At 47.9% G+C, this 19628-nt stretch overlaps 1 protein-coding gene and 1 long non-coding RNA gene across 3 annotated transcripts; both read left to right on the forward strand.

The window, feature by feature from the left end:
• Positions 1-5829: 5829 nt before the first annotated feature.
• Positions 5830-7655, forward strand: LOC136717370 (uncharacterized). Its single transcript, XM_066694988.1, has 2 exons — positions 5830-7065; positions 7179-7655. Exons 1-2 carry the CDS (start codon positions 5830-5832, stop codon positions 7653-7655), a joined length of 1713 nt encoding a protein of 570 aa, XP_066551085.1.
• Positions 7656-16273: 8618 nt separating this feature from the next.
• On the forward strand, positions 16274-19231 carry LOC136717219 (uncharacterized). 2 transcript variants are annotated; one of them, XR_010805202.1, is made up of 3 exons: positions 16274-16608; positions 16849-17123; positions 18965-19231. It is a non-coding gene; the product is annotated as an uncharacterized LOC136717219 (long non-coding RNA). The 2 variants fall into 2 exon arrangements; XR_010805201.1 differs by having other exon boundaries at positions 16274-17123.
• Positions 19232-19628: the final 397 nt, after the last annotated feature.

Genomic DNA, 19628 nt, shown 5'->3' on the forward strand with positions numbered 1-19628 from the left:
GGTGATGTGCTGGGTGTAGGAGCGCGCAGGATCGAGGGTCACTCCTAGATTTTTAGCGGAAGAAGAAGGAGAGAGTGTGGTGGATTCCAAGGGGATCGAGAAGGGGAGGTCAGCAGAAGGTGAGGAAGAGTGGGGGAAAAACAGGAGATCCGATTTGGAGAGGTTGAGCTTGAGGTGGTGTGAGTGCATCCAGGTGGAAATAGCAGACAAGCAGGAAGAGATGCGAGAGGGGATGAGAGGGTCAGAAGAGGGAAAAGACAGGAAGATCTGGGCATCATCAACGTAGAAGTGGTTGGAGAAACCATGGGAAGCGATGAGGGGGTGATGATGATGAGAAGTACAAATTATTGTCATTAGTTTGATTGCTGAAATATCTTAAAGTGCCATTCATTACAGCAATCTGTGGCAATCCCTTTGTGAAGGGTGCTATAAAAATTATCAGACCGATTGATTGTATAGCAACAATACTGTTGAGGATGCTATATAAGACAATGTGCAGCAAGTAAGAAATAACACAAACTGCAACATAATATGATTGGCAAACAAAAGTGTAAATATATAAATATTATTTTTAAATAAATATATACATATTTTCCTTCTTGCATAACAGTTTGACTTCATTCCATTTTTGACAACTTGGGTATATTGGGCCACTAAGACCTGGCACTTCAGCACATGAACCTTTTTGTTTTTAATGCAAAAATGTGTGAATACAGTCATAAATGGGGCTCTATGTGGAACTAAAGCATTCTTGTGCATATGAAGTGTGAAACAGAAATGAATTCAAAGCACCTTTTTTATTATTATATCACACGTTACTGTGCATCAGCCATGTCCTTCCATGTGTTTCAAGTGGATCACAAAATAAATGGATTGAGCAACGTGAATGGAATTCACTGTTGTTAACATTCATCTCTACATCAAAAGACAAGGAGTATGCACAGGGGGCCTTGCACTGAAGTTAATTACAAAACCAGGAGCCACTGTGGCCCCAGACACCTTTCCCCTAGAGGAAATTATATAATAATCAATAGACTTTTGCTAGGGGATGTGACTATCCAACAAAGACGACTTTCATACTGAGCCACTGACTGAATGATGTTAATACTCAATTAAACTTGTAGGTGAAGATGTTCATTAAGATAAATTAATGTGTGGAACTTGGGTCAATTCCTGATTCTTTGTGCTTGGTTGTTATCTGGTTATGTTTGTCAGGAGATACAGTGACATAAATCTGTACAAATCCTAGACACAGTACAAGTTATTGCAGCAGACCGTGCCTATGTCAAAAATATACGGTGAGGTATAATTGTTTCTGCAATACATTTCCAACATATAAATAAATATATGGATGACAGACTTAAATATGATAGTGGTTCTCTTGGTAATGAGACTACGCCATAGTTTTAGTTCTCGAATGCCTGGTTTATTAAGACACAACTATGTGCTGTATTCTTATATCAGCAATTTATGCAGCGATATGCTCACACAGCCAGCACATGCAGCTAACAGTATACTTCCAGAGTGGTGCAGAATGGGAGGCATTATCCCAAATAATGTGTGCCCTTCTTCTGCCAAATTATGTTTTGGCTCATTGTGATCCTGTACTGGATAAACCAATTATTGAAAATTGATGGATGGATACTACTACTACTACTACTATAACTACTACTAAGAACATACGAAACATAAGAAAGTTTACAAACAAGAGGAGGCCACTCAACCATCATGCTCGTTTGGTGTCCATTAATAACTAAGTGATCCAAGGATCATACAGTCAATTTTTAAATGTTGCCAAATTTTCAGCTTCAACCAGATTGTTCCAGATTGTGACAACTCTCTGTGTGATGAAGTGTCTCCTGTTTTCCATCTTGAATGCCTTGAAGCCCAATTTCCATTTGTGTCCCCGGGTCCTTGTGTCCCTGCTGATCTGGAAAAGCTGATTTTGAAGACTTGAATCAAGTCCCCATATAGTCTCCTTTGTTCTAGGGTGAAAAGGTTCAGGTTCTTTTATTCAAAAGTTTAACCCACAAAGATTCTGTTTCGTTACTAGGATCTAATTTGAGTTCTTCTGCCTTAATGTAATTTCTGACATACAATGCTACCCCACCACCTCTTCAATTGTGCCTGTCTCTCCTAAACTGTATCCTTTCAACTTGTATTGATCCCCATCATTTTCTATAAGCCATGTTTCTGTCACTCCTACAACATCATAGTCACACGCCAGCACTGTGGCTTCTATGTCTAACATCTTGTTCCTTATACTCCTGGCATTGAGGTACAAACATTTCAGGACTTTCCTACTAGCAGTTTCCCTTTGTTTTCTTTCATTAGTGGAACATCTCCCATTGTCAGAGCTCCCTGCCCCCCTGGTCCCTAGTTTAAAAGATTCTCAATTACTCTGCACACACACTCTCCCAATGCATTAGCCCCGCTTCTGTTTAGATGTAGACCGTCCTGTTTGTACAGGTCCCATCTATCCCAGAAGAAAGACCAATGCTCCATAAATCTAAAACTCTTCCCTACACCAAGATTTTAATCACATGTTAAACTTTCTAATCTCTGCCTGTTTCCCTGGCCATGCATGTGGTACCGGAAGTATTTCAGAGAAAACTACTGTGGAGGTTCTGCTCTTTAGTTTCTTTTCTAACAGTTTAAATTAGTCTTGCAGAACCTCTGCCCTTCCTTTTCCTATGTGATTGGTTCCAATGTGGACCATGACCAGTGGATTCCCACCGGCTTTGGCCAGAAGCCCGTCTACTAGTTTAGGGAGATCTGCAACCTGAGCACAAGGCGGGCAAGATACCATGCAGGTCTCCTTATCACTAGAACACACTGTGTGATCTACACCTCTAAGGATCAAGTCTCCTACTATAACTACCTCCCTGTTCTGGGGGGGAGTGGACACCATGGTGCTCTGGTGCTCAACTGCCCTCCCATCACCCTCGGAGCTGTCACTGTCCAACTTGGTGTCCAGCTGTTGGAACCTGTAGGGATGTTTCTAAGGGTTGTGCGCGCCGCTCTTTTCTGCTGTTACAACCTACTGTAACCCAGCAGTTCTGTACACTTTCCTGCTCTAAGGTCTCAACTCTCCTAATGGGCTGATTGACTAATTCTTCTATATCACTAATACAGCACAGATCAACAAGCTAAGCCTCAGGATCACAGACCTTAATCTCTAGGATTTCAGCATGCTGACAACGTTTCACACATGAAATATTCTTGGATGAGTTCATCCAGGAAGGCAATCATTCAGCAAATATAACACTGCAGTTCCCACATGCTTCAAAATTTTACAATTTGTTTTATTTTTTATGTTTTATTTTTTTTGTATTTTTTTGTCATGAGAAACAGCACAGCTCTGTGAACAGCAACTTTAAGTACCCTTTTGTCTACCTGCCCCCAATTCACACCTAACTGGCTCCAACTGGATCCACCTGGCACAACTCACTTAACTGAAATCCTGCTAGTCACTTAACTGAAATCCTGCTAGTCCTAGACTAAATCACCTTTCCTTCAACCTATTAACTTTCACCAACTCAGCAGCTGTACTGAATTAACTTCAATTAAGGTGGTTAAAACAAAACAAAATCAATCTACAACTAATATTACTTCTAATAATCATCATCATCATCATCATCATCATCATCATAATCATAATATTCATAATACCACCCAACCCCCTTAAAAGAAACATACTGTATATTGACTACATCAGACCAAAATCTGTCCCAGAGCTTCATAATTTGTAATAGGGTTTAAATAAACCCCTCCCATGCACAGCAGCCAAGTCTTATTCAAACATCTACATTTGCTGAACTCTCCATTTTAGTGAAAGCTTTTGGAATCACATGTGGAAACATCACCAAGATTTGTAGTGCTTGGCTCCAAAGCATGGGCGAGTCCCTGAAACCAAGAAACCAAGCACAGCAAAATGCAATGCAAAGGAAGAAAGCCACCTATCCCTCATATTTCAGTTTTTTACATCACTTACTGTTTGTTGAATCTGTTATGGCAGTGACAGCAGAGACAGTCTTGTTCCCTCGTCCAGTATTCATTATTTCCCTGTCACTTTCACCCTGGCACTCTTTCAAAACACTTCCCTTTTGCCATTAAAAAGGACAATAAGGGCTTACATGGAATATGAGATGGTAGTAATTGTATAAAGTTTAAAGTGTAGGAAAACCAGAGGATCTTGTTTTGTTGACAGTACAGCTGTGTGTTGTGTTGACAGTACAGTTGCTTAACCGCTAGATCCTGACTGTGTCTTTGAATAAAAGCATCTGCTGAATCACTTACATATGTCATGAAGCAGCCAGAAAATAGGATACTAAAACTGGGGCATGATTTGACTTCTTCCTTCCATTGCCCATGAGGATTTGTCTAGCTATTGCGAATACCTCAATGGAAAATTAAGACTAGACTTACAGTATTTAACCTGTTGGTGGTATGTGATTGTACATATAGCATGGAGAGGTATACCGTAGCTTTAAAGGGCTACCAGTTAATTGATGCCAGGTGGTGAGCACACAGATGTGAACACAAAGATGATAACGAACAATAGAAAATGCTTCAATAAATAGTTTTGGTCTGTGTTCAAGAATAAGTTGGGAAATAAATTCAAGTACGCAAAGCATTATGAAGGTTTACCAAAGTAAAACTGCAGTCATGGTTAATACCATGCATTAGCTTTCATTTGCCATAGTTTTTTATAGTTTGTATCATGGTATACCTCTCCATGCTTTAGCATGATTTCAATGTTCTTTACTGTGGTTTTACGGTGTAGTGCAGTAGATGTTTATAGTGGTACACATGATCTGGGTTCATCATACATTAAATACAACCCAGATGCCAACTGCAAATTGTAAACCCAGTATTCAATGGCTACAAATAAGTACTGCAGCTTATCGTGTGCCATTGTCCATTATTAGTAATTGTACAAGTATTGTTAAATGGGACATGCAAATAATTCACTTTCTAAAAAAACATAATTTTTTAAGATGCATTTAGAAGGTCTTCATTCTTTCAAATTGTGTGGATTGTAACAACTCTCTGTGTGAAGAAGTGTCTCCTGTTTTCCGTCTTGAATGCTGTCACAGTTCCCTAGCCCTGACCCTCTTCCTCCACTAGAGGCTGCCAATGTTCTCTTGCCTTTTCCTGCTCCCTTCACTGCTTTCCTTTTTTCATTCTATCAATTAACATTCCTCCTCACCCTTGTGGACTTCTGCTTCTGTCCTTTGTTCTCATTGGTCCTGCTCTTGTCTTTTAAGTTTCTGCTCTCCTTTATGAACCCCTCACTGCCCTCACTCTGGGCAAAGTGTTGTCAGCTCTATCTGCTTCTCCTGAGCCCCTTGTTCTCCTGAGCCCCTTGTTCTGTACCTGTTTCTATTGACCTCCTGGACTTCGACCTTTTGCCTGTGACCTCGACCTCGCTATTGGATTCTCCTTGGTTTCTGTCCGCTCAGTGTAGTAGCTCTGCACTTGGGTCCTTTCTCTATTAGCTTTACGTCCTCTCACGAGGCAACCGTGACAGAACACTTTGCCTAATCATGGACCCAGTAGATCTCCTCTTTGAGTTACGCCAGGGAGACCGTCCCTTAGTAGAATATGTTAAGGAATTCTGCGTTTTAGCCAACCAGACGCAATTTGACGAGGTCGCTCTAAAGGACATTTTTCGTTTTGGACTCAACAAGTCTATATCCTACCAGATCCCTTATGGTAGACGTGACTGGTCCCTGGTTACATTTATTACTTCTGTTCTTTTGTTGAATGACCCGACCTGGGTTGCGTCCGTCGCCGAATCAGAGGTCCCGATCCCGGCCGCTCCCAATGCCGAACCAGAGGTCCCAAAGAAAGGGAAAAGAAAAAAGAAAAAGGTACCTGCTCCAGTCTCGGCTGCATCCGCTGCCGAACCAGAGGTCCCGACCTTGGCCGCGTCCGCTGCTGAACCAGAGGTCCCATCCCGGCCGCTCCCGCTGCCGAACCAGAGGTTCCAAAGAAAGTGAAAAGAAAAAAGTACCTGCTCCAGTCCCGACCGCGCCCGCCGCTGAACCAGAGGTCCCAAACCCGGCCGCCACTGAACCTGAGGTCCCGATCCCGGTCCCGAATCCGGCCGCCGCTGCCAAACCAGAGGTCCCGACCTTGGCCGCGTCCGCTACCGAGCCAGAGGTCCTGATCCCGGTCCCGAACCCGGCCGCCGCCGCCGAGCCAGAGGTCCCGATCCTGGTCTCGAACCCGGCCGCCGCTGCCGAACCAGAGGTCCCGACCTTGGCCGCGTCCGCTACCGAACCAGAGGTCCCGACCTTGGCCGCGTCCGCCGCCAAGCCAGAGGTCCCGATCCCGGTCCCGAACCCGGCCGCCGCCACCGATCCAGAGGTCCCGATCCCGGTCCCAGACCCGGCCGCCCCTGAACCAGTGGTCCCGTTCCAGATCCCGGCCGCCTTCACCGCTGCCGCCGCCCAGCCCGAGTGCCCAGCGGTCGCCACCTTCGCCGTCGCCGCCGCTGCCGCCCAGCCCGAGTGCCTTCGCCATCGCCGTCGCCCAGCCCGAGTGCCGTCGCCGCCTTCGTCTTCGCCGTCGCCCAGCCCGAGTGCCCAGCTGTCGCCGCCTTCACCGTCGCCGTCGCCCAGCCCGAGTGCCGAGCGGTCGCCGCCACCCAGCCCGAGTGCCAAGCGGTCGCCGCTTTCGCCTCCCATGGCTCAGTCTTCTATGGCTCTGCCTATCAAGACCTCCTTGGCTTCCACGGCTCCTGCAATTATGCTGTCAACGGCCCCTGCAATTTTGTCTCCCGAGGTCCCTTCGGTTCTGCCCTCCGAGGCTCCGCCCCCAGAGGAATTTACAACTCCGCCTTCTATGGCTTCCACGGCTTCGCCCGTCAAGACTCCCCTGGCTTCCACGGCACTGCCTTCTGTGGCTTTCACAGTTCCTGCAATTGTGCTGTCCATGGTTCCTGAAATTCTGCCTCCTGAGGTCCCTTCTGTTCCACCTTCCCAGGCTCCGCCCCCAGAGACATTTACAACCCTATCTTCTATGGCTCCGCCTACTGAGGCTTTCATACCTCCCGAGGTATCAACCGTATCGCCTCATGAGACTGCGCCTCCCTCGGCTCTGCCTTATGAGGCTTCTACTGCTTGGCGCCACCTCTTGTGGTTCCGCCTTCCTGGTTGCCGTCCCCTGAGACTGCAACTCCTTCGGCTCTGCCTCCAGTGGTGCCACCTTCCTTGGCGTCGCCTCCCAAGACTACCAAAGCGCCGCCGCCTCCCGAGACTTCTGAGGCTTCAACAGCTCAGCCTCCCAAGGCCTCTGCAGCGCCGCCTTCCACAGTTTCCCTGTCTCCATCTCCCAAGCCTTCCAAGACTCCACCTCCGACGGCTCCGCTTCCTACAGCTTCCATGGCTTCGCCTTCCCAGGTCCCGGCTTCTGTGGCCTCATCGGTTCCGTCCACCAAAGCTCTAGCACCTCCTCTGCCTGACCCGGACCCTACCTCTTTCTGGAGATCGCCTTCCAGTTCTCCAGACTCTGCAGCTGTCCGGAAACTACCTTCCGGCTCTTTGGATCTCACCTCTGTCCTGCAATTGTCGTTCAGACCTCCAGACCCTGTCTTTGTCTTGTGGCCATCTCCCAGACCACCTGAAACCATTCCTCAGACCTCCTGAACCTGTTCCTGTCCTGAGATCGCCTCCCAGACCTCCTGATCCCGTTCCTTACCTGTGGCCACCTCCAAGACCTCCAGAACCCAATCCCTTCCCATGGCCATCCTTCAGACCTTTTGCCCCTGCCTTGTGGCCACCTCCCAGACCTCCCGACCATGCCTTATGGCCACCTTATAGAAATCTTGCCCTTTTCCCTCCTTCTTGTCTTCTGTTTCCCCACTACCTTTAGTCCTGATCTTCTGTCCCTCCAATAGTGAGAGAAACCTTTGTCCAGCAGGGGGCATCGAACTGTATTTGACAGTCTTTTTCTTTTTCTTGCAGGGAGCTGATCCATCAGGCCAGACCAGACGAGACGGGGAGGTGCCGGTTGACAGAGCTGCAGAGTCCTGGGTCCTTGGAGCGGTCCGGAGGCCGAGGCGAGTGGAGATTGGGACGGACCGGGAGCGACAGGGGACCTAGCCAGAGGAGTCGGCGGACTCCTCACGGAGTGGGTCCCATCCAGAAGCCCGGACGACCATCTACCCGGAGCCCGGCCTGACCAGGACTGCTCCCTGCTGACGTCACCAGCCAGGATCCAGGAGAGGCCTCGGATCCCAGGGACCGACCAGGCCGATCGGCAACGTCCCTGAGGGAGGCCTCCTGCAGCCAGGGCCCGGACTTCTCCCCGCAAGGCCCGCTCCCTGCAAGAGCCCCGGAGGTGGAAGCTGCTCCCCAGCCAGGTGGACTTGCCCCGACCTCCGGATTGAGAGCCTCTGGACCCTTCTCCCAGGTAGGAAAGCGCAGCATGGCCCAGCGAACCGCCGGTGTGAGGCGCCATAATGCGGTGCGCTTCAGCCGTGAGGCTGGAGCCGAGACCGCGGCCCTCACCCGGCTGGAGTTCAGCAGGTCCGTGCTGCAAAGGGGCCTGTGCTTTGCCCCTTCTGAGCTGAACTGTGTGGTAAAACTGCCTGGACCTAGGCATGGGTCATTTAGCCGCAGCCTGCACTGTTGTTAAGTGCAAGGTCTGCGGCGGAGAACATCTGACCAGGGCCTGCAAGCAGGAGAGGGCCTGCAACCTGTGCGGTGGGGGAGGGCATCTCTTCAGGAATTGTCCCTCCTCCTATGCAAATAGGGCGCGGGCCCTCGGGGGTGGTGGAGAGAGAGAGAATCAAGTGGAGGCTCCTGCAAAGGTGATACCCCAAGATGGGGGTAGAGAGGAAACAGTCCTCAGGAGCCTCATAGGCTCCCTCTCTGACTCTGGGTCAGAAGTGGAGGCAGAGGGGGAGTGGACAGTGGTAGCGGGGAAGAGGAGGAGAGCAGAAAAGAGGAGCATGGGTAGGGGGGGTATGATGAATAAAAGGATCCACTCTGCAGATTCTCCCCCCCCTGCCAGCTCCTCCCCCGCTGCAGAGACCTCTCCCTCTAATTTCTACACGCCCCACTCTGACTCCGGAGAGGAGAGCAGTGGGCCTTCTCCACTGCCCCGAGTGGGCAGCCTGGTGGATGAGAGGCCCCCTAGAAATAACATTCCTCCTGCCCCACAACTGAGACTCTCCCAGGGGAGGGGTCAGGTATGCCCTCCCGGCAGTAGTGGGAGAGCCGCAGGTCCTCAAGAGAGGAGAATCGGCGCCAGTGTCCTTTCCCATAAAGACCTCAGGGACGTAATGGCAAGGTCACTGGCGCTGGGGGAGGAGGCCTGCGGCGGCAGACAGCCGTGAAGGGAGAGACCACCCCCTCCCCCACCATTAGTTAAAAGAACAACTAGCGGGGTCTACACAGTTCTCTCCCCAGTTGTACACAAAGCCTCTGCCCTGCCATCTGCTCGTCGGGCCTCGGCCACAAAGGAACCAGGGAGAACCTCCAGCACCACGGGCCCTGAGCCCAGTGGAGTTTCGCCAGCCTTATCGGGTGGCGGGAGCCGAGCCCCCCCCATAGTCTTCCTAGAGGATCAAGCGGTGAGGCAAATTATTGAAATGATGGGTGCTAGTGCTAAGCTAGGTGAGGCAGAAGAGAGGAGTGGGGAAGAGAAAGGTTTCTTTACATTGTTACGGAGCGGGTAATTGCCCTCACAGCCATCATGGCATTAATTATTATATCAATAAATGTGAGGAGCATTGCTGAGGTGAAAAAGAGGACCGATGTTTTAAACTCTCTGGCTGGAATGAAGGCGGATATCATCTGTTTGCAGGAGTGCGGCATCCCGTTCCAAAAGGAATATAAAGATCTCCGGGACACTTGGACCCTAGGAGAATCCTTCTGGTCGGGGTCCATTGTGTCCCGAGCGGACGGGATTGCCGTACTCCTGAAAAACCCCTTCATAGAGATAAAAGCATTTAAGGTTATAGAGGTGGGCAGACTGGCCAGCCTCGATTTTAAATACAAGGGGGCTGTATTGAGGCTGGTCAATGTCTATGCCCCCACCAGCCAGAGAGAGAGAGTCCTCTTTCTCCCTCAGCTACACCCGCTCCTGATCGGCACCTTACCAGTTATCATTTCAGGTGATTTCAACTGTGCTCTGAGGGATGTAGACCGGAGTAAGCCCCGCAACGATAGATCCAGCAGGGACCTCGCTGCATTCGTGGAGGACTTTGAACTCTGCGACGCAGGTCGGGACCTGGTCCCCTTGTTCACCTGGGTGAGTTCTTCTGGCTCCTCCTTCTCCAGGATAGATCTCGTCCTCCTCAGTAAGCCACTGGAGAGGACCGCCATGTCTTCGGAGGCGGTCTTCTTTTCAGACCACAGGCTCCTGACGACAGAGGTGCTCATCCCGAGCACACGGGAGTCGGGGCCTGGGGTCTGGAAGCTCAACACCTCCCTGCTCGATGACCCTCGTGTTATTAAGACCTTTAGCAGACGCCTCGAGGAGTGGAGGACCCTGAAGGACCTTTTTGATTCTCCCATAGAGTGGTGGGAGATGGTGAAGAAAAGGACCAAGGGCTACTTCATCCAGCTAGGGAAACGGAAAGCTCGTGAGAGGCGGGCGAGATATTCACATCTAAACGCCCGCCTCCAGCGCCTGAGTCTTTTACAGCTGAGGCTTCGACCTAGCTGAGGAGGTGGCTCGGGTCAAACTGAGTCTCTCCGCCCTCTATCGGGAGGAGCAAGAGAAGATCAAGGTCCTTTCCAGGGTCCGAATCATGGAGGACGATGAGAAATGCAGCCGCTTCTTCTTCAAGAAAACGAAGGAGAGGCGGCCTGCAATGTCCTCCATGATCGACTCCTCGGGGCAAGAGGTGGAGGGCAGAGAGGCTGTTGAGACAGTGGTGCGGGATTTCTACAGGGAGTGTACGATCAGAAGGTCAAAATCTGATCCATCACTTTCTGTCCCTGTTGGAGTCCCGCAATGAGGGGGACGAGGAGGAGGAGGAGGATCCAGAGATCACCACCACTGAACTCTCCCAGGTGATAAAGAGTCTTAACTCTGGAAGGACACCGGGTCCCGATGGGATCCCTGCTGAGTTCTATAAGATCTTTTGGGAGGTGCTTAAAGAAGATCTGGCCCAGGTCTTGGGGTCGATGTACAGAGAGGGCAGATTGGCCCCGTCTATGAAGAAGAGTATCCTCTCCCTTCTTCACAAGAAGGGAGACCAAAAAGATCTGAGGAACTGGCGACCGGTCAGCCTCCTGTGCACCGACTACAAGATACTGGCCAAAGCACTGACGCTCCGGCTGCAGTGGCCACTCCCTCAAGTCGTGGGTCCCGACCAGGTCTGTGGTGCCCGGGGGAGATCGGCGGCCGACAACGCCATGCTGCTCAGGGATGTCGTGGCCTACTCGAACGAGAGAGGGCTTCCCCTGGTCCTAATCAGCTTGGACCAGGAGAAAGCCTTCGACAGAGTGGGCCACGAATACCTGCAGCTCGTCATGGAGAGGATGGGTCTCGCTCTTGGCCTGAGGAAATGGGTTAAGATCATTTACAGCGGTCTAAGCAGCAGGGTCCTTGTGAACCGCCACCTGACCGAACCATTTCCGGTCAGGTCGGGGGTCCGGCAGGGTTGTCCCCTGTCGGCCCTGCTGTACGTCCTCTGTCTGGAGCCGTTCATGCAGGCGATCCGCCGGGACGTCCGGGTGACAGGTTTCCATCTCCCGGGTTCCGGCGGAGAGCAACTGAAGGCCCTGGCCTACATGGACGACGTGGCCGTGGTTTGCACGGACGCTCCGTCCGTGGCCAGGGTCGAGGAACTGCTGGACGGCTTCTGCAGGGTGACGGGGGACGCTGTTAACAAGGCCAAGAGCGAGGTCTACCTCTCCAGGGCATGGCCTGTCGGCCGGGGCCCGCCGACCGTGTTCCCTGTGAAGCCGTTTATCAAGGTTCTGGGGATCACGATCGACGGGACCAACACGGGCACCCGTAGCTGGGAGGAGGCCATATCGAAGGTCCAAAAGAAGATCCACGGCTGGAGCACAAGCACCTTGACGATGGCTGGTAAGGTGCTGGTCGTAAAGGCCATCCTCTTCCCGATACTCCTCTACGTAGGAATGATCTTCCCCCCAGACAAGGTCATCGCAAAATTAGTGACCCGAATTATATTTCGGTTTGTCTGGGGGAGCAAAATGGAGAGGCTGAAAAGAGTGCAGATGGTGAAGGGTACCCTGGATGGAGGCAGGGGGGTCCCGGACGTTGTGCGGCTGGCCTATGTGGTCAAGAACACTTTCTGGCAAGAAAGTGAGTTTTATGAACCGCTTTTATTTTGCCAGCAGCCTGAGACCATTCGGCCTCTGCACCATGGATAACACCAGGCCGCACTCGTGGGATCCCCCGCCGTTCTACAGGGCACTCCGAGCCTTTGCGCTCGAAGTAGGCCTCCATAAAGTCGTGCTGGCCTCCTGGGATTATAAGACCATCTGTAGCCAGATGAGATCTACCCAGGAGACCAGCCGGATAGAAGATTTCCCTCCCGAAACCTGCCGGTTTATCTGGGCTAACGCTACGCACGTTTGCCTCTCGAATACGCAGAAAGATGTCTCCTGGATGGCTGTGAGTCGGTGTCTCCCCACCCGAGTGTTCATGCACAGAAGGGGCATAGCTCCTTATGACACCTGCCCCTATAAGGGTTGCCTGGGGAAGGAGACGGAGGCTCACATCTTTAGAGAGTGCCCCTCCGCCTACAGGGTCTGGCTCCTGTTTTCTCCGTTCCTCCACAGGTTTGCCGTTCCTGCGCGGGCGACCGCCCAGCAGATCTTATACGGTCCTGCCAGGGGACTAACATCTTCCACCCTGAGGTGCTGGTGGCGTGTCGTCTGCGCAGTGAAGCAGGCCCTGTGGGAGGGACGGAATATCTGTTTATTCAATAAGCAGGAGCTGGACCCGATTGTCATCGCGCGGAGGGGCATGGTGCTAGTGAGAGACTACGTCAATCTGGAGGTCCATCAGAGGGGCAAGGAGGAAGCCTATAAGAACTGGCATATACAAGATCTGGGGGAGCTCAGGATCCCATGATGGGACCCACCTCCGGGGATGGTCAGTTCCCCCTGCTGGAGCCCGAGTCCAAGATCTTTTAACCATTTTATGGATGATTGTTTTTAAAATGACTTTTAAGAATGAATTTTTAAGTGTTTTTAAAGATTTAGTTGGTTTTAAAACACAAATTGTTTAGGGGTTTTTTGGCTTAGTTTTGTTATATATTTTTGTCAAATACATTGTCCGTTTTGGATTTAATTTTAAATGCATTGGACCTTTTTTGTTTGTTTTTTATTTTTACCTTTTTAATTGTTTCTTTATTTTGTCCAATGCATTTTCAGTTATTTCAATGTATTTGACTTTTATGTTGGTTAGCAGTTTTGCTTTAATCACGTTTGTTTTGTTGTTTTGTGCACTTGTTTATTTAAAGTTACGTTTTTTCTTGGTTTTGTTAAATCACAAAGATTTTTAAAATTTTTAAGTGATCTTAAGAATTGTATTTTAAAAGTTTTTAATCATCAGTATTAAAAATTTGAATTTTTTTTTTTATGTAATGTAAAATACTACAAACAATAAAACAGTATTTTACTTCTGTCCCGTGGCTTTCCCCGCTGTATCTAGTCTTATTCGGCTGCGCCGAGCGTGGAGGGGGGGGGGGTACTGTCACAGTTCCCAAGCCCTGACCCTCTTCCTCCACTAGAGGCTGCCAATGTTCTCTTGCCTTTTCCTGCTCCCTTCACTGCTTTCCTTTTTTCATTCTATCAATTAACATTCCTCCTCACCCTTGTGCACTTCTGCTTCTGTCCTTTGTTCTAAGTGGTTCTGCTCTCCTTTATAAACCCCTCACTGCCCTCACTCTGGGCAAAGTGTTGTCAGTTCTACCTGCTTCACCTAGCCTTGTTCTCCTGGTTCCTTGTTCTCCTTAGCCCCTTGTCCTGTACCTGTTTCTATTGACCTCCTGGACTTCGACCTTTTGCCTGTGACCTCGAACTCGCTATTGGATTCTCCTTGGTTTCTGTCCACTCAGTGTAGTAGCTCTGCACTTGGGTCCTTTCTCTATTAGCTTTACGGTCCTCTCATGAGGCAACCGTGACAAATGCCTTGAAGCCCAATTTCCATTTGTGTCCCCAGGTGTGTGTGTCCCTGCTGATCTGGAAAAGCTCCTCTGGTTTGATGTTGTCGATGCCTATCATGATTTTGCAGACTTGAATCAAGTCCCCACGTAGTCTCCTCTGTTCCACTGAGAAAAGGTTCAGTTCCCTCAGTCTCTCAGTAGGACATTCTCTTCAGACCTGGAATAAGTCTGGTTGCTCTCCTCTGAACTGCCTCTAGAGCAGCGATATCTTTCTTGAAGTGTGGAGCAAAGAACTGTATACAGTATCCAGATGAGGTCTAACTAGTGCATTGTACAGTCTTAACATTACTGCCCTTGTTCTCGATTCTACACTTTTGACAATATACCCTAACATTCTGTTTGCCTTCATTGCTTCCCCACACTGTTTGGATGGGGAAAGTGAGGAGTCCACGTAGACTCCTAGGTCTTTGTCATGCGTTACTTCATCTAGTTCTATTCCTCCCATAGTGTAATTATAGTGGACATTTTTGTTACCTGCATGTAATACCTTGCACTTGTCAACATTGAATTTCATCTGCCAGTTGTCGGCCCATGACTGAATATTATCTAAGTCCCTTTGAATAACCTGTGCTGGCGAGATTGTATCTGCTGAGCCACCTATTTTTGTATCATCTGCAAATTTGACAAATTTGCAATAATCCCAGAGACCAGATCATTAATATAGATTAGAAAAAGCAAAGGCCCTAATACTGATCCCTGTGGAACTCCACTAACAACCTCACTCCCGCCATCTCCAAGAATATGGTTTTCATTAAGATGCTGCTCTATTTTCTGTCTAATCCTTTATTCCAAAACGTTACAAGTAATACAGTTGAGACTGACTGGTTTGTAATTTCCTGGCTCAGTTATGTCCCATTTCTTGTGGATTGGTATGAAATTTGCAGTTTTCCAACCAGTTGGCACATCCACTGTTATAAGTGTCAATTGGAATATTTTTGTTAGCAGCCTATAAATAATTTCCCTCATTTCTTGAAGTACTGTTGGAAATATACCATCTTGCCAAGGTGATTTGTTAATTTTTAATTCTGCTAGTCCCTTTAATACCTCCTCCTCATTTATCCTGATCTCTCTTAGAGTTTGACTGGACTGGTTGTTAACCTGTGGCGTGTTATCTGTTTTTTATTTTGTAAACACCACTGTAAAATACTCATTTAGAACATTTACCACATCTTGTTCCTTTTCGAAGATAATTCCATTTTAAACCTTTACCCGTTTCACTTCCTCCTTTATTGACCTCTTACTGTTATTGAAAAAAGCTCTTTGCATTAGTTTTAGCTCCAAGTGCTATGTTTCTTTTTATTTCCCGCTTAACCTTAATTTTCACATTGTATTATAGCCTGTTATAAAACTGTGGTAAGTAAAATTATTAATCTTGAGATTTTGGTTACTTGAGGAGTAAGTAACGGTCACAAGAATCTTGTTTATCTGAGGAAATTGAATATATCTCAGTCTGTTAATATCTTGACATGGCTTGAATTTTCTGAAGAATGCTGGACATTTAAGTCTCTCTTTGTGCTTAGAAATTGCCCTATTCGAAAAACCCACTTAATTAGAGAAAAAAGCGAACTCTTCAAGAGATTACACTGTTGAAAAATTAACAATATGAACAAGATGAATTCCTGCACATTGTTTACCAGTCCATACACCCCAGTGTTTAAAAAACCATACACACTAATACATAGACAGTGCCTATGAATTATTAACCATTAAAAATAAAATAATTTGTGTACATGGTTGACTACAGCGTGGTCATGAATTAAAAAAATATATTATTAAAATTGTGTACACAGGAATTCTTAAACTGTGCAGATGTCACAGGATGACCAATTGCTGCACACGCACAGCTTTTATAAGCACTATTTCTGTTGATCACTTTTTTTTATACCTAATTACTTTTTTGTATAATCACTTGTTATATACCTATTTTGAAACTTTATGTATTGCACTTTTATTTTGACACTTTGAGTTATCACTATCAAAAAGCGAGTTTAAGTTGGGCACGTCTGTGTGTGAATAAGCAAACACCTGCAGTTAATTAGTTGATTTAGAACCCGTTAATAACCTTTAAACCAAAGATTGGAAGACACCTGTGGTTGGATGAAAAGGGTGAGGGATTTTTGCCTTTATAGGAGAAGAACAGAGAGAATGGGGAGACTAGGAGAACGGAGGTACTAGGTGAATGGAGAGAGAGCTGAGGAAGGCTTTGGCAGTGCAATCGAGCAGAGCTGCGGAAAAGTCTCAGAGGAGAGCTTACAGTGCAGGAGCCAGAGAGAGATAAGAAGGCGAGCGTGAGTGAGGGGAAACGAGTGCGGACTGTGGATCAGAGAGCGAAAGGGGTAGAAGAAAAGGACCGGATCAGCCATCGTAAAACGCCAGCAATATCCATGGGAGGAGACGGGTCGCAGGACGGCACATCATTGAACCGAGAATCTACACGGGAAGTAACACCGTTTATTCTCTTGTCTGGTTTCACCCGCAAGAAGATTGTTTTCAAGTCACTGCTTTCCCAGTTGTTATGGTTTAATTGCTAGTATTTTAAACTTAAGTATTTTTTTTTAACCTTTTAATCTGGCTTTTATTTTAAAGTAGCATTTTATCGTTGGGAAATAAGGACGAGGAAGAGTGAGGCAAGGCTGATCTTAATATATAGGATTTTAGCACGGTTGTAATTTTTTATATAGCTACTGGAGGCGCAGGACCAGACCATTAGGCTGCAGAGTCTGACGTGAACCCTCCCCTTGCAGCCCTGGAAGGCGATCCTGGTCCTGCATCGGACAACGTGCCTGCAACACTTTTCTCCCTTCTGTTTTTTTTTATTTTTTATTTTATTTGCTACTTTGCACCCTAGCAAAGTAGTGGGCAGGGCTTTGCACGTGGCAAGAACTTGTACTGGACTGTAGGAGATGTACAACACCTGAGGTGAGAGCGGAACCATCATCCAGAAATGGCCCCTCAGGTAATTCTAGACCCTCTATCTTCCAATGGGATAATCAAGGTCGCTTGAGTATGTAATAAATGTGGCAATGTGGGACATAGCTAGGTATTGTCCTACTGGAGGGGCCAGTCACTGTTGGTCAAGTGACTGGGAGCCCCATTTTGGACCCTCCTTATGTTAATCAACCAGGTTTTATAAGTACAGTTTAATGGCGAGAGAATGTGCTGTTTATTGGACACTGGGTGACTGAAAGATACTACCACAGGGTGTTCCCTAAACAGGGTTTGGGTTCAAAGGGGGATGTAGGCTGGTTGTCCTTGAGAGCTGCTAATGGTGTAGATATTCCTTATGTGGGGTATGCTATTATGGACATTCAGGTTGGGGAAGTTAAACTTCCTGGTATAGGTGTTGTGGTCACGACCCTAAATCTAGCCAGTGGCTGTTGGCAGGTCGTGGTGGATGATTATGACAAGGAGAAAATTGCTTTTGCCACCCCCATGGGTTTATGAGTTTAACCGAATGCCATTCGGGTTATGTAATGCCAATGCAACTTTCAAATGGCTCATGCAAAGCTGTTTGGGTGGGTTAGTGACTGAAACATTGTTGGTTTACCTGGATGACATTGTGTTCTCCCCAGATTCTAAGACTCATCTCCGCGATTGTTGTGTTCAAATGGCTGTCGGAGTATGGGCTAAAACTGAAACCAGAAAAGTGCCGCCTATTCCAGAAGTAGGTGAAGTTCCTGGGACATGGTGGGTGCGGAAGGTGTTTCCCCAGATCATGAGAAGGTGGACAGTGTGTGAGATTGGACTGTGCCCCAAACTTTACGACCGGCCTTGGGTGGCAGTAGGCCAGACCCGACCTGATATGCCCACTTATCAGGTACGACTAGAAGGAAGTGACGAGCCCATAAAGACTATCCACCGTAATCTACTCCGGGTATGCGTCTTTCCCCCTTGAGCTATAGAGCCAGACGGGCAGGTACAACCTCAAATTAACCAGGACCCATTGTTAATGCACTTTGGAGGTACCTACGGTTCTGCTCTCCCTCAGGTTGAAGTCCCCAGTGTCGCTGATCCTCCAGATGAGACGGACGTGGATCCCGGCCCCTTGGAAGAGTCGGGTGCAGCCGCCGGTCCACCCGAAGAGCTAGACATAGTCTTTGGTCTCTCGGAAGAACGGAAGAAGCAAACGCCTGCAGTTAATTAGTTGATTTAGAACCCGTTAATAACCTTTAAACCAAAGATTGGAAGACGCCTGTGGTTGGATAACTGAGGGAAAAGGTTGGGGGGGGATCTCTGCCTTTTATAGGAGAAGAATGGAGAGAACGGGGTGACTAGGAGAACGGAGAGAGCTGAGGAAGGCTTGTGCAGTGGACATGCAGCACAATCGAGCAGAGCTGCGGGAAAGGCTCGGAGGAGAGCTTACAGTGCAGGAGCCAGAGAGAGATAAGAAGGCGAGCGTTAGTGAGGGGAAACGAGTGCGGACTGTGGATCAGAGGGCAAAAGGGGTAGAAGAAAAGGACTGGATCAGCCATTGTAAAACGACCGCAATATCCACAGGAGGAGACGGGTCGCTGAACGGCACATCATTGAACTAAAAATCTACACAGGGGAATAACCCCGTTTATTCTCTTTTCTGGTTTCACCCGCAAAGAGATTGCTTTCAAATCACTGCTTTCCCAGTTCTTTTATGGTTTAATTGCTAGTATTTTAAACTTTTTTTTTTTTTTTTTAACCTTTTAATCTGGCTTTTATTTTAAAGTAGCATTTTATCGTTGGGGAAATAAGGACGAGGTAGAGTGAGGCAAGGCTGATTTTAATATATAGGATTTTATCACGGTTGTAATTTCTTTTATATAGCTACTGGAGGCGCAGGACCAGACCATTAGGCTGCAGAGTCTGACGTGAGCCCTCCCCTTGCAGCCCTGGAAGGCGATCCTGGTCCTGCATCGGACAACGTGCCCGCAACACTTTTCTCCCTTCTGTTTTTTTTATTTTTTATTTTATTTGCTACTTTGCACCCTAGCAAAGTAGTGGGTGTATTTTAAGTGTTGTTTTTAATTACTTATGGGTTTACAATTGTTTAACCCCATTGTCGAGCAATAAACCTGTCTTTCATACTTGCAACTTGGTGCTGTCTGTCCCTGGGTCATGCTGGTTGCTGGTTTTACATCCCACTGTCTTAAAGAACCTGTGAGCGTGGAAACATCAGTAGGTTGTAGACCGGTGTCTTGGGTCCTAGTGCCCCTAACCACTAGGTGGTGTAGTTGGCTTCAAATATTTTGAGCGTCCCGTGACACCCATCAATGAACGAATATCTTATTTTAATTTGTTTTATTTTGTTAAACTATTTCCTTTCTGTACATGTGGGTCTGTGATCACACTCTTCATACATGAACGGGTACTTACAGGTTGGGAGAAGTTTAAGGAATGCAACTTTTGTTCTTTTCCCCTTTCAGAAGGAGAGGGCCACTTTTGGCACTTGTCCTGGCAGGGCACCTGCCTGCTAAATCACTGAGCCTTC

This window comes from Amia ocellicauda, chromosome 21 (assembly GCF_036373705.1).
Source record: "Amia ocellicauda isolate fAmiCal2 chromosome 21, fAmiCal2.hap1, whole genome shotgun sequence".
Classification (NCBI taxonomy): Eukaryota; Metazoa; Chordata; class Actinopteri; order Amiiformes; family Amiidae; genus Amia; species Amia ocellicauda.

What these genes read in the sequence shown, in the direction of transcription:
- LOC136717370 (XM_066694988.1), top strand. Translation starts at nt 5,830, where the DNA reads ATGCCGAACCAGAGGTCCCAAAGAAAGGGAAAAGAAAAAAGAAAAAGG. An exon ending in AGGCTTTCATACCTCCCGAG is followed by an intron (nt 7,066 to 7,178) that starts GTATCAACCGTA and finishes CCGTCCCCTGAG; the next exon opens with ACTGCAACTCCTTCGGCTCT.